The sequence below is a fragment of the Electrophorus electricus genome, chromosome 22, assembly GCF_041902795.1.
Source record: "Electrophorus electricus isolate QZ-2024a chromosome 22, ASM4190279v1, whole genome shotgun sequence".
Classification (NCBI taxonomy): domain Eukaryota; kingdom Metazoa; phylum Chordata; class Actinopteri; order Gymnotiformes; family Gymnotidae; genus Electrophorus; species Electrophorus electricus.
Genome location: NC_137518.1, coordinates 15,474,701 through 15,488,499, shown reverse-complemented (window position 1 = coordinate 15,488,499; position 13,799 = coordinate 15,474,701). Strand labels below are relative to the sequence as shown.

The 13,799-nt window shown below is 41.7% G+C and overlaps 1 protein-coding gene across 2 annotated transcripts in view; it reads right to left on the bottom strand.

The window, feature by feature from the left end:
* dvl1b (dishevelled segment polarity protein 1b) overlaps positions 1-13,799 on the bottom strand; it is a 30,944-nt gene that overhangs the window by 14,991 nt on the left and 2,154 nt on the right. For both annotated transcript variants that reach the window (XM_081705105.1, XM_035520343.2), the window contains exons 2-4: positions 7,191-7,260; positions 6,092-6,213; positions 3,467-3,576 (exon numbers count right to left, since the gene is read on the bottom strand). In XM_081705105.1, coding sequence (XP_081561231.1) covers positions 3,467-3,576; positions 6,092-6,213; positions 7,191-7,260 — 302 coding nt within the window. The remainder of the gene's footprint in view (positions 1-3,466; positions 3,577-6,091; positions 6,214-7,190; positions 7,261-13,799) is intronic.

The window sequence follows — 13,799 nt, the reverse complement described above, 5'->3', positions numbered from 1 at the left end:
AGTTAAAAACTGTGAACAACATTCTCAGTCCACCAGGAAAGGTGAACCCTCTGATCCCCAGTGATTGGTCTTCAGGTTTGATTGGCAGCTCACGGATGTCGAGAGGGAGGGAAGGGCTGACTGAGGATGAGTAATAGAAGGAGAGAGTGTGGGTGAAACACATTCACAGAACATAAACAAGAAGGGCAAGATAAAAGAGGGCACTGGTGAGCAGAAGGCACCAGAGATTTGGAGGCAGGGGCTTGAGAATTTCATTCCAATTCAGTCTTCCTTTAACAAATGTGAATTTTCAGAAAACAATATTCCTCCTAGACCAGCCGACAGGCTAAATGGATATTCAGCGTTTGGATGTGACTGAGACGCACATGAGCCAAATCTATTGCCCCAGCAATATAACTCCTAGCACACAAAGCACCACAGAACAATATTTCACACACAGAAATTATATCAATTATATCATTGGGGGTGCGGTACTGGAATGTAAAAACTTGATGAGGTAGACCTTATGCTGTCAGGTCATACACCATGTCCAGTCTATCCATGTTCTATCTGCTTCAGATCAAATTAAAATTAAAACTTTCTAAATAGATTATTAAAGTAGCTCTGTCTCGGTCTTACGGAGGTCAGATGACGACGATGGGACTGGATTAACACGAGAGAGGCAGTCAGCCTCCTCAGTAATTAATGACTGGCTGTGAAACAAATTAAAAAGCAAATCCTTTGGATTTGAACCAAACCTTTGTCATGAGCGATAATTCGGATGACACGAGGTATTCACGTGCTCAGCTCTAGCGTTAAATCGCTCAGCAAAAATACTCTGCATACTCCACAATGAAACATTTATGTCATTTGTGATAAAACAAATCAAGTTCCATTTCATTCTCTGATAAATCGCAATTGCATTTCCACACGAAAACTTCAACTTCCCCTCAGAACATATTAATTCCCTCAAAAAAACAATGATATGTTTTCGAAACCCAGCTGCTTTAGAATGCTCATGTACCACGATGCCGTTCTACACATTTTTTTCTATACACAACAGGTTAACGGGAACGGACAACGTAAATGTACATCTCAAGGGGACAACACAGAATCCTGCATGGTTTGACAAACCCCTTCGAAAAAAGCGGACCCCGGGTCCGGTCCTACCTCAGAGACGGAGCACAAACTCTTCGGAGCGGTTCCGACAGCGCACTGCGACCCGTGCGAGAGCGCGCGATAAGAGAGGACCTTCCCCCCCCTCTCTCGCCCACTCGCGCTTCGCGCATCACCATTCATCACCACAGTGCCTTGGAGACAGCGGGCGCACAGCTATTTCGATCCACGTATTTGTTTCCTTAACGCGATATCTGAGCGATGATGATCGCCAGAACGAACAAACGTTTTCTGAGCAAGGTTAGCCAGCGGCGAGGTAATGGATATAGCGCACAACCCCTATGCAACCGCGCTACACCAGCTAAACCAAGCGCCTCAAGACAGCTACCAAACTTGGAGATAATTTGTCTTTTATGAAATCACGCGACTGGATACAGAACGGAGCAGTGCAGTGCTTGCACAATTCAGCGAATACGATTTTGCTTTTGTAAATGTAGTATTTAATAACAACAACAACAACATCAACAACAACAATTATTATTATTATTATTATTATTATTATTATTATTATTATTATTCATAATAATATGCATCTATTACTAATATGCACCCAGCTCAACAATAATAATTATTATCATTGCTGTTATTATTATTATTATTATTATTATTATTATTATTATTATTATTATTATTATGCATCCAGCCCTGTTCTAGAATATAAATCCAATTCCAGAGCAAAGCCACAATGATTAGCGTCTGATGCTGATTCTTGTCAGACTCTAGCCAGACTTCTCACTTTTTACTGAAAGTACAATGTGGAGCTTGACACTTGTGTATGGGTGTTGTGTCTCTACATTCCTTCTCCTTAATTCTCCAGGGACAGGGCTGTCATAACTTGGCCATCGCTAAAGTCTAATTAAGCCACAATGATTAATGATCACTGGGATCTAATAGAGTGCAGAGCTATACTGTCACCAACACAGAGACAAATTACTGTAAGGGGGAAACACTGGGTGTGGGGTGGGTTGTGGGGTGGGTCTGGGGGAGGTATATGTGAAGAAAGGTAATTAGATATTTGAAGGATTCTGTTCGCTGACCTGTTACTGGCTTGCTGCTTCATGTACTGACATGAGTGGGTCAATAGTTGGCTGCTCGAGTCTGTATATTGATACATATTCAGAACACAGGGGGTGGTATATGGTATGTAAGAGTGAACTACACAAACAGGTAATATGGAGATTAGCAACAACCCTAGAGGCAGCCTCCAGCGAGTCGGTTGGGGGAGAGAGCTGTACGGTGGACGTGACAGGTACTATGCATGAGCAGGGAAGCTGCAGGCAGACAGACCACTGTAATAAACAGGCGGGAACCACATCAGCATTGGGCAGGGCGGCTGCGAGGTTAAATATAGTTCTTCCTGTATGGAAGGGTCAGTGAGCCCCAGCGGTGGTTGGAGTGAGTGGAGTTATCCAGACACACGTCCATACTGCGGCTGCTGGAAAGGGTAGAACCGAGTAAACGGAGCAAAAAGGAACAGCGCAGATCTCACAGATCCCAAAGATCTCCACATGCTGATTCCTTTACTCCTCGGATGAGAAGAAGCATGCAGACATGCCAAAATCCACGCAAATACACACATATATTCTCACACTTACTCACCACGCACAAGACTGGACCACACACACACACACTCACTCACTCTCTCTCTCTCTTTTACACTCTGAAAAGTATGTGTGTGTGTGTTGTCTGACACCAAAGCACCCCAAAAAGCTTCTAAAACCCTTATCAGACAGATAATGAAACTAACAACGAAAATAAAATGAAGAATACAGCAACCACTCAGTTTCTGCAGGGCAATGAATTTGGTGAATGTATTGTTATTTTTTTAAAATATTCGCACATCTAATGTTCTGTGGGATGATGCATCACATCTTTTAGTGGCACCAGGGACATATCGAGGTCTCTCAGGTATTAGAAATGAATATGTAGTCACAGAACAGCATTCGAGTGATTTGAATGTGGTGTACGTGAAAATGGTATGCTCATGGTATATAAACCAGTCCCAGCAGGTGCAATAAGAAGCATTTTTTCTAAATTGTTATGACAAATATATCTCATTAAAGGAAGCTGTCCACATGTGTTTGTATCCTCAGGATATGATCAAGCCATGAATGCCTTCATAATATCCTCCACATCCACATGCTATAACCTGATACAGTAAATCCATGACAAGACATCCACATGCTATGACCTGATATGGAATCTTATGCTTTGTTATCTTATGCAAAATAATTTTTGGATCCAAATGAGATACGCCTGAGGCACGCTTCTTTATCTCCACATGGTCTGTATGTGTGACAAGAGTTCTTACGCTCTTCTCTTCTCCGCCTGGTTCTTTCACGTTCCCTCTCTCTACGATGGCTGAGGAGTGTCTCACTGGTCTCTGTATCCAGGCCGTCTCTGCTGCTCACTGCATTGGCACTGCAAACACACCAACGCACCCGAGGAAATGAGCACAAACGCCAGCTGCCTTACACACATACCTGCAGCGTATAGACGTGACATTCAATCTCGAAAGAAATGACCTCAGGAGACAAGAAAGAGAGAAACTCATTCAACACTAGCACCCATTATTCAACCTAAACCAGAACTCTGTTTCTTTGTTACTCAAATTAACTCATGCACAGTATATATTTTGGTATTTATGGTGCATTTTGTATATTTCACAAGTATCAGGGGTACATGGGGTGCAGAGACAGACTTGCACATGTGTAACAAATAGTCAAACTGACCCGTGTGTCCTTACCTATCCTGGAATAAGAGGTATTTGCAGAAACATAGAGGAGGTTTCTAGGGAATAACAGTGCAAACATATTTCAGTTTTATCACACTGGATCACTTTGTCATTCCTCCCAGTAAAACCTTTAAAGCCACATAAGGTGAGTATGTCACCTGAAAAGCTGCAGCCACCGGCTTTCCAGAAACCTGAGCAAGGCGAGAATTATATCAGAACATAGAAAGAGTTGCGAGAGGGACGCTTCCCCCAGCTCTGCAACAGACATACGCACACACCGCACACCCACACACTAGTCTGGCCTTTAGGAAACCTCCATCTATCATTACCCATGAGGCACTGCATAAAATGGGTCATTCTATGCGATAACAAATGCATCTGCCTATTCAGGATGCTTTTGTTTTCTTTGGGCTGGGTAGGTCATAGCAGGAAAATATTGAAATTACATATCAAATGGAAAATATAGAACCCCTAAAACACACACATACACACACACACACACACACACACACACACACATATGTATATATATTCCCCACCTGACCTCCTCTGTGCATTTTTTCCTTCAATCTCGGGTCCTCTACAAGATGCCTAAGAGTTTGAGGGTCCTGTCTAGTATCCTAGCTGTTCCCAGGACTGCACTCTTCTCACTAGAGATCTTGGATCTTGTTCCTGGGATCCGCGGGAGCCATTCTCCCAGTTTGGGGAGCCTCTAGTGCTCCCAGTGGCACACCAAGCTGCTGGACAGCTCAGTGGGTTACACCACTGACCATGGTAAAGGAAATTGGGGGTTTGAATCCTGTCTCCAGTGTGGTGCCTTAGGCAAAGTCCTTCATTCTGCCTACCTCAATAACAATGAGAGGTCAAAACAAGAGAGTCACACTGGCTCAGATGTTGCTCAGGTCTGTGAGGTCAGGTTAACAAGGTCTGTGCTGGGGGACCAGCGCAATCTGATGAGAAGTGGACTACTGGAACAAATACAGGATGCTCGTGGAGAATAGAATATGTGTATATACATGTTTTAGACATATATCTATGGGAAAATTAGTTTTGCCTTTGTTGCATATATGAACAATGATGTTTCTACTCTGAGTATATACAAGCATCAAGTTATCATAAGATTATAACTTTCATGTCAAAAACACATCAGGAAATGCCTGGTCAAGTGTAAGAGGAGTCAAACAAGCACGAGATCTTACATAAAAGAGAAAATGCATCATAAGTATTAGCGGGCATTTATATGAACCTGGAGCAAAAGTGATATTCACAATTTAACCACAAGAGGGCAGTCAATAGCAATGTAATGTGAGATGGTAAATCACTAGAACACAATGAAAAGGGGAAAAATCTTAAACAAAAAAATTTATTGAGCACATCCAAATCAACCGCATTTCATTAGCACTCTGTCTCTCTCTCCCTCACTCTCTCCCTCGCCATATGTGCCTCTCTGTCACTCTTGACGCCTGTGTATGTTACCCTGTGTCCTCGAGTGCCTCTTAAGCATCAACAAGGCTCTTAATGCTTGGCTTGTCTGTTGTATGAAGCAGTGTATTCTGTTGTGTAAGAGAGGAGAGTGGACTCCCCCTGGTGCTTTTCTGCCCAAGACACAAACACCACATGTTGGCTTCCCCTCTCGTCCTGTTCTGAGCCCGGCAGCTTATGGATGAGTGACTGCGACAGGGGAACCAGAGCCATGTGCATCTATTCCCTTTGAGCTAAGCTATTGCTGCTCTACTGGTAACAATGCCATACCTGTAGAAGAGATTACTGCCAACAGGAGTAGACAGGACAAGCCATATACAGAGTAGATGAATGAGCAAAGAATATGTGAGTGTGTGTGTTGTGTGTTGGTGTGGAGGTATGTGTGTGTGTATGTGCGTGTGTGTGTGTGTATACATAGTGTGTGTGTGTGTGTGTGTGCTTGTGTGGAGGTATGTATGTGGGGGTGTGAGTGGGTGAGATGCAAGAGTGTAAAATGTGTGCTGCAGAGAATAAGAGAGTCTGTCTGTGGGCTGTAAGGGTCTGTGTCAGGTCAATTTGTGTGCAGAGAGACCTATGAGAAGCCTGATAGTGTGTAGGATGTGTGAGAGGGCCGATTGCACTGTGTGTGTGTGTGTGTGTGTGTGTGTGTGTGTGCGTGTGTGTGCCTAGATACTGCTCTAAAAGTGTGTGCGCATATATGTGGAGGTAGGCAATACATACTGGAATGAGGGGGGTCTGGAGTCTCCGATGCCCCCTGTTCTCTCCAGGGGTGGAGGAAGTTCAGCATGACTGTCTGTACACATTGACATCCCATCAGTGTGGGAGCTTTCTGCCAATACAAGCTGAGGGAACACACACACACAAACAAATCAAAATGCATAGGGGTGTAATCAGCACAGACCCTACAACAATGATTTGCAGGGGGCCTGGAACTAAAACGTGTGCTGGGGCTGGAACTGGGATAAGGACCAGAACTATGAGTGGGCAGTAGAGACTTGGGCTGAGACGATAAGTAAGACTGGGCAGTGGATTTGAGATGAGACCTGGACTGAGACTAGAACTAAGACTGGGCATTAGAACTAAGCCAAGACTGGGGCTGGTACTAGATCTAAAACTGGGCAGTGGATTTGATCTGAGACTTGGGCTGGGACTAGAACTAAGAATTGCACTGGAACCAGTCCTGGCACTGTGGTCTCTAACCTGATTGACCACATGGTACACAGACAAATAGAAGACTGAATAAAAACACACTCAGTAGGGAACTGGAATAAAATATCACAACTAGAGGTCATCAGTTGTGCTATAAGATACTGGGGCTGTATGTACGTACGTACACATACATGCATGCACACACACACACACACACACACACACACACACACACACACACACACACACACACACACACACACACACACACACACACACACACCACACTGGTCAGAATTAGAAAGCACTTATATCTACAGTTCTGGCTGCTGGCTTTGAAACCCAATGGGACACCAGTGTGCTGCATTAAACTTTTATGATCTATAGTGAAAGCGCATAGGTTATATGAAATATTCCTTTCTCAGATCTCTGCCTAGAAGTGGAATATACCATCTCTACCTAAACCTCCTCTGATTAGGGGACCTGTGTGGACACAAGAAGTGAGGCAGTTTGGTGGGATCCCAGCACATTGGAAGGGCAGCACTGCTCAGTATGATAATATATGATGTTAAGAATACACAGCTACTGCCATGTCGCATCATGTGACTGCCTGCTTCTCTGGTCTCCTCCATCCAAGGTGTTCTTTAAGACGGCAGAGAATGTTGCTTACCCATGACACCACTCTCCCGTTGAAGCAAGGCAGCTTGACGTTGTCATCCGAGATCTCCTCCTTAACAACCCTGAGTGAGACAGACAGAAACATATGAGACATCACAACACCATTAGCACATATCACCCAGGTAAGACACAGCAAGGATGCATGCATGTATTGCTAAAGTCAAAATGCATGACAGAGCTGGAGAAGTGTGTGTGTGTGTGTGTGTGTGTGTGTGTGTGTGTGTGTGTGTGAGAGTGCTGTTTTCTGTGCATATGTGTGTGTGTGTGTTAAATGAGTGGGGGCACAGTGAGGTTATTGGGGTGTAAAGCTTCTTTGTACTTTGTAGTGGAAATTCTCCCCTGAACTCTTCTGCCCTGCCTCTCCTGAGACAGGAACCCAAGCACAAGACACAGCGTAAAGAGGAAAAAGAGAGAGAGAGAGAGAGAGAGAAAGAGTGAAAGAGAGGGGAGGGAATGACCTCAAAAGTTGAAGGATAAAGAGAGAAGCGTGATTGAAATGATAGTGAAGGCAGTAATTGGGAGTTAATACATGCTGAATGGTAAATGGTAGAAATTACTTTCCCATCAAGCTCGTGATTCATCGTGAGAGGATGAGTTAATAACACATCATTAGCTCAGATTTACCCATGAAAAGATTTGTAAACCTCATCTTTTCAGCTTAACATTATCAAATCCTGGTACCTACTTAAGAAAAATAATCTTCTAAAGCATTATGTCTGCTTTAGAAATGCTCACAAGTACATCTTTTTGGAAATATCATAAAAAAAGCTTAAGTTGAATGAATGAACATCCTCAGTGTGCTCTGAAGGAGCATGTCTGTACCCCCCACCCTCTCAGGGCAGGTCTGGGCCTCCAGGAGGGCGTCTGTACCCCCCCACCCTCTCAGGGCGGGCTAGGGCTTGCTGCAGATGCAGCTTTCACTGGTTAATTAGACCAGGCTTCCCTGAGCCCAGCCTCTTCTGCCGCCCACCCAGGAGACGCACCTCAGTCACCGGGGGCTCTCTGCCGCCTGACCAGGCATGGCTAACTAATGCTCCTTTGACCTTGATGTGCCTTGGAAGATTATCTGTTCTACAGACCAGAGGGGTGGGTTTTTGTCGGGGCTTTTTTTTGGGGGGGGGGGGGGGGGTAATAATTACAGGGCATAGGTTGTTGCATTCATTATTTTATTACCTAATGATTCTCAAATGTGATTATGCAGTTTGGTGTTATTATAAGCCGTTTTTTAAAATTAATTTATTAATTTGCTCAATTGCTTTGAGAGGTTATATTATCATGCGATTAGCCATCCTAAAGTGTATTGAACTGTATTCTAAAATTCTAAAATACTATACATCTTACGATAATGGAGCTGCTTGTTACCATGGATTATGCTGAGTGAATCAATAATATACAGTAAAGAGATGCATGCACTTCAGCAAGAACTGCTCTCTCAAAGGATGTCATCCTTACTGATGCACAGGATAAAAACTCTGAACACTGATCAAAGGGCATATTATATAACTCAAAAAACTCCAGGAATATTTATTTTCTTGAACACTAAAATGATGCAATTGAAAAAATACAGCTTGGTAAGCCATCCTGGTACAGCTTTCCTCAAGATTACAAACTACAAATTGGATGTGGAGATGACATAGGGATCCACATCATTTCACATTCAAAATATATTCTAGTTATTATTGTGTTTTTTTTACAATGTTAATGACTTTAAGAAAAATATATACTGACTATATGCATTTTACATAATGTCTGGTGACAGAGTATATAGTACTTACAGAGTCACAATTAGCAAGACAGAATCACAGGTGAGAATGTTCTCTTTTAGTCAATTCAAAGCAAAATTCTGTAAGTTAAATCCAACCAAAAACAACTCACCTAAACTCTCTCAACAAAAGCATTATTATATACAGGTGGCTGATATACTGTTAAAGAACATTTTAACATGCAAATCTTGCATGCTTAAATGGAAAGAAACAGTCCCTTTTGCCATTAGTCCCTGCAATCAATTACCTTGTGCTGCCAAACTGTACTGGGCCTTCTCTTTGCCAACCTTCTGTGGAGTCTCTGTAAACGACAGGAAGTCCGGGGTTCCTTCACTTGGCTAGCCCATCCACTTCCATGAGGCCTTAGGCCAGGACTTCACAGCAGTGAGGGACTGTGGGAAATCCATCCAGCCTCCAGCCACCTCTAATACATAAAAACTCCTGCCACACTACGCCAGGAAGCACAGCCAAGTCTGTATACACTATGTGTATTCTGAGTTTGCATACAGTATGTGTAGTGAGTCTGTATACTGTAGGTTTAGTGAATCTGTATACAGAAAATACAGAGTCTATATACGGTATGTGTACCAAGTCTGTATACGGTATGAGCAGTCTGAGTCTGTATACAGCATGTGTAGTGAATATGTATACAGTATGTGTAGTGAATCTAGTATGAGTAGTCTGAGTCTAGGCATCTGTAGTCTCATCAGAATATGCTACAATATTCATACTCTGAGTCTGTATAGAGCATGTGTAGTCTGAGTTGCTATACAGTATGTGTAGTGAATCTTATACAGTACAGGTAGTCTGAATCTGTATACAATATGTTTAGCGAGCCTGTATACAGTGTGTATAGTCTGAGTGGGTATACAGTATTTGTAGTGACTGTATGCAAAATTGGTAGTCTTAATCTGTATACAATATGCAATCTGTATACAATATGAGTCTGTGTGCAGTATGGGAAGTAAATTTGTATACAGTATGTGTAGTGAGGCTATATACAACATGTGTAGCAAGTCTGTATACAGTATGAGCAGTCTGAGTCTGTATACAGTATTTGTAGTGAATCTATATACAGTATGTGCAGCGAATCTAGCATAAGTAGTCTGAGTGTAGGAATCTGTACTGTTCAAAGCTACTTGATGTTCATCATCTTCTGCCAGATTACATTTAACATCATGAATCATGAGAACATGACTCACCCAGAACAAATCTTCGTCCCTTTCAGACTACAGAGAGCAGGCATCAGATTACACATTGCAGTTAAGATTTTGTGCTTGTGTTTGGGGTTGTGAGATGATTAGTGTAACTCTCTTGGAATGTATGAAGCAGCAGGGTTTCATGGCTTCATGTTTTAATGTTCAGTCACCCAAGTAACCGCTAAATTGTTGTTGAATATGTTCAGTCACCTGGGAGACTGCTACATAATTGTTTAGTATGTTCAATCACCTGGGAGACTGCTACATAATTGTTGAGTAAGTTCAGTCACCTGGGAGACTGCTACATAATTGTTGATTATGTTCAGTCATCTGAGAGACTGCTACATAATTGTTGAGTATGTTCAGTCACCTTGGAGACAGCTACATAATTGTTTAGTATGTTCAGTCACCTGGGAGACTGGTACATAAATTGTTGAGTATGTTCAGTCATCTGAGAGACTGCTACATAATTGCTGAGTATGTTCAGTCACCTGGGAGACTGCTACATAAATTGTTGTTGAGTATGTTCAGTCACCTGGGAGACTGCTACATAAATTGTTGTTGAGTATGTTCAGTCACCTGGGAGACTGCTACTTAATTGGTGAGTATGTTCAGTCACCTGGGAGACTGCTACATTGTTGCTATGTTCAGACATAAATAACATTGTATCTGTACAACTCTCAAATTCAGAACAAAAGGTGACCCATTCTCAAGCACAACTGATCCAAAAAGAATTCTAATTATTGTGATTCCTCTTAAGTTCTTGGACATTTCTTCTAACTTGGCACCGATGGCTCTTGGTCTCAAAAGAAGGTTGTATTTACTGAGCAGCATTCGCTCATCACTGCTGGTATGAAAAAATGGACACACCAGAGGGGCTTTCCATCACTCACCCAGTGAAAGAACTTCAAGTCCAGGCGAGCTGCTCAGTAAGTGAACACACATCTTTGGGCCTGGTTCCAGTCTATAATGGGCTCCTTCTCTCAACCACAGTTATACAAACTACAGTACACAACACTGCTCAGTCTGGAGCAGCGCACACAACTGCATCTCAGCAGCTAGTAAAATACATTCTATACAGAGATACTGAATAAATAAATATTGAATCTTTAAAGCAACAAAAATAATATAATAAAAAGAATAAGGTATTATTCATTCCATTGGGCATAAGTAATTCCTGAATACTGAAATATGTGTACATGACATATAGGTGTTATAATGTTGACGTTGCAAACGGTATGTTGTATATGATTGTAGGATATGTTGTATGCAATAGGTAGTGAAATACTACTGAAACAATGGTCCTTACTTTGTACACTTTGTGATAGTTATAACAATTTGTAATAAATAGGCTGGCAAGGTACAATTATCATATATATTATAATAGATTATATATTATTATATTATACATTATATATATGCTCGTAGCTTACTGTCTCACATCTCACTGTCATGTACTACAGTTACACATGGTACATATGTTAGGGCAGACTGAATTCACTCTACCAAATGATCTTTCTAACAAAGCCCATTTCACCTATGCACTTAGCCACTGTATGTATTTCTGAAAATTGAGAGGGCATCCAGGTCAGACTGGGTTAAAGGACCTAAGGGAAATCAGGTTCGTAAAGTCACTGTCTGTCAGGGCTGATGGTGTAATTACTTTACTTCCTTGTTAGCCTCTCACTCTTTCACCCAGGGTGACACTTCGTGCTGTTCCCAGGACATCTCTTTAGCTGTGCATCACATCACTGAGGCAATGCCACTACTCACAGAGCAGCTTACGGGAAACACAGCAATGCTACCTTATTATGAAGGCTGGGACAATTCTAACGTCACCAAATCAGTGCAATCTTTAATTGGACTGACCAAATCTAATTGGGTTGAGCAACCAGTAAATTCATAATAACCCATGACCCAGTGATCCGTAATAGGGTGTTCTCATTGAATTAGCCCTTGTGATGAAAATCCATACATATCCATATACTATTGTTCTACATTCTACAAAATAAAATATTATAATATAAAGAATTATTGCAAGTTTTATTTTGAACTGCCCACATGAACGAAGTAAGGTAAATCTAAATAAAGTAAAAGTTGTACAAAAATGTACAACTGGCATGTAAACGTTGTACAAAAAATTAGTTGTCCCAATGAGTTTTCATCATGTCAAAAGCATTTTCGATATCTGGACACTTTGACAGTCACACGCAGTTCTTCCCTGGTGCATCCAGGGCTGCCACTCAACTAGTCTCAACAGACCTGATCATGGTACAATTTTGACTCTGCAGCATTTACACCTGTCTATCCAATCATTTCAAACATTAAACCACCCAACCAGGGATGAACTTAAATCATAGGTGTAAATGAATTAACAAACACAGGAATAACTAAGAGTTTTTCATTCACTATTTCTAATCTAGCTGCAACACCAGTAACAGAAGCAGTCATATCAACATTCCAAATTCAAACAATCAAAACAGAGTCTTTACTAGTCCTAATCTACAGTTCTGCTGTCTGATTGTTTGCAAATGTCTTGTGTAAACACTGTAGTGCATATATAAGCTTCGCGAACGACGTCACAAGCAAAGGCATTGCTTTTTCCTCTTATACTCTATGTGGTCTGACTGAGGGATAGTGAAGGAGGCCAGTGTTCTGGATCACTGGCTTCCCAGTCAAGGGCTGTGATGTGCATCTGACTGTTACATGATGTGAAATAATTCAACAACCTATAAAATTGTTTGTAGGTTAATGACCTCTCTGAGGGTAGGACGGCGGGCCACCGTGAGAAGCCTTAGGGAGAAGTGTGAAGCTCTGTGTAGCTCACACATCAGCGCTACAGGGGCACAAGTTATTGTATGCTGGCCTAATACAAAAGACAAAGGCTGCCTTTCCAGACTACACTTAGGCTTATAGGCATATCGGTTATGATCTCAGCATTTGTATAAGTTAACAAATGGTTTCATACATTTTTCACTTTAATCGTCTTCAAAAAGTACAGGATCTTGCAGGAGAGCACCAATGTATTAGTGCATTATGAAGCAGTAAAACTCAAACTTGCCACCCACTTCATTAGAAACATTCATTTTTTAGGAATATATATATATATATATATATATATATATATATATATATATATATATATATATATATACACACACTATATACTATAGCCATGCAATACAGTTTGGTTAGACCTCATCCAACTCTTCATTAGTGGTCTTTTGGATGGGTGTTTGGGCAGCAGACCACTCTCAACCCAGCTGTGACATGGAAACATAAAAAGCCCAGTAACACAGCTGCACCTATTACACTATACCACTGAGATGTCAGTACCAATGCTGCTTGGACAGGGTTCTTCCTCCCAAATAATACTGGGTCAGCAGTGATACCAGTCAGACAGTAAAGGGGTAGAGGCATGACAACAGCAGTGATACCATCTTTAATTACACACCTTTCAAATGCACCTATAAGGAAGGCATTCCTAAAAAAGACACCCGGGAATCTAGGCGTTAGTCTACGTGTAGGTAACTGCATGCTCAATAAATATTGTACTTTGTGTTGTAGCAATAAATGGGAGGGGGTTTTTTTAATATAAATTTAACATGCAGTAATGTCATAACAATTATAATGATATAT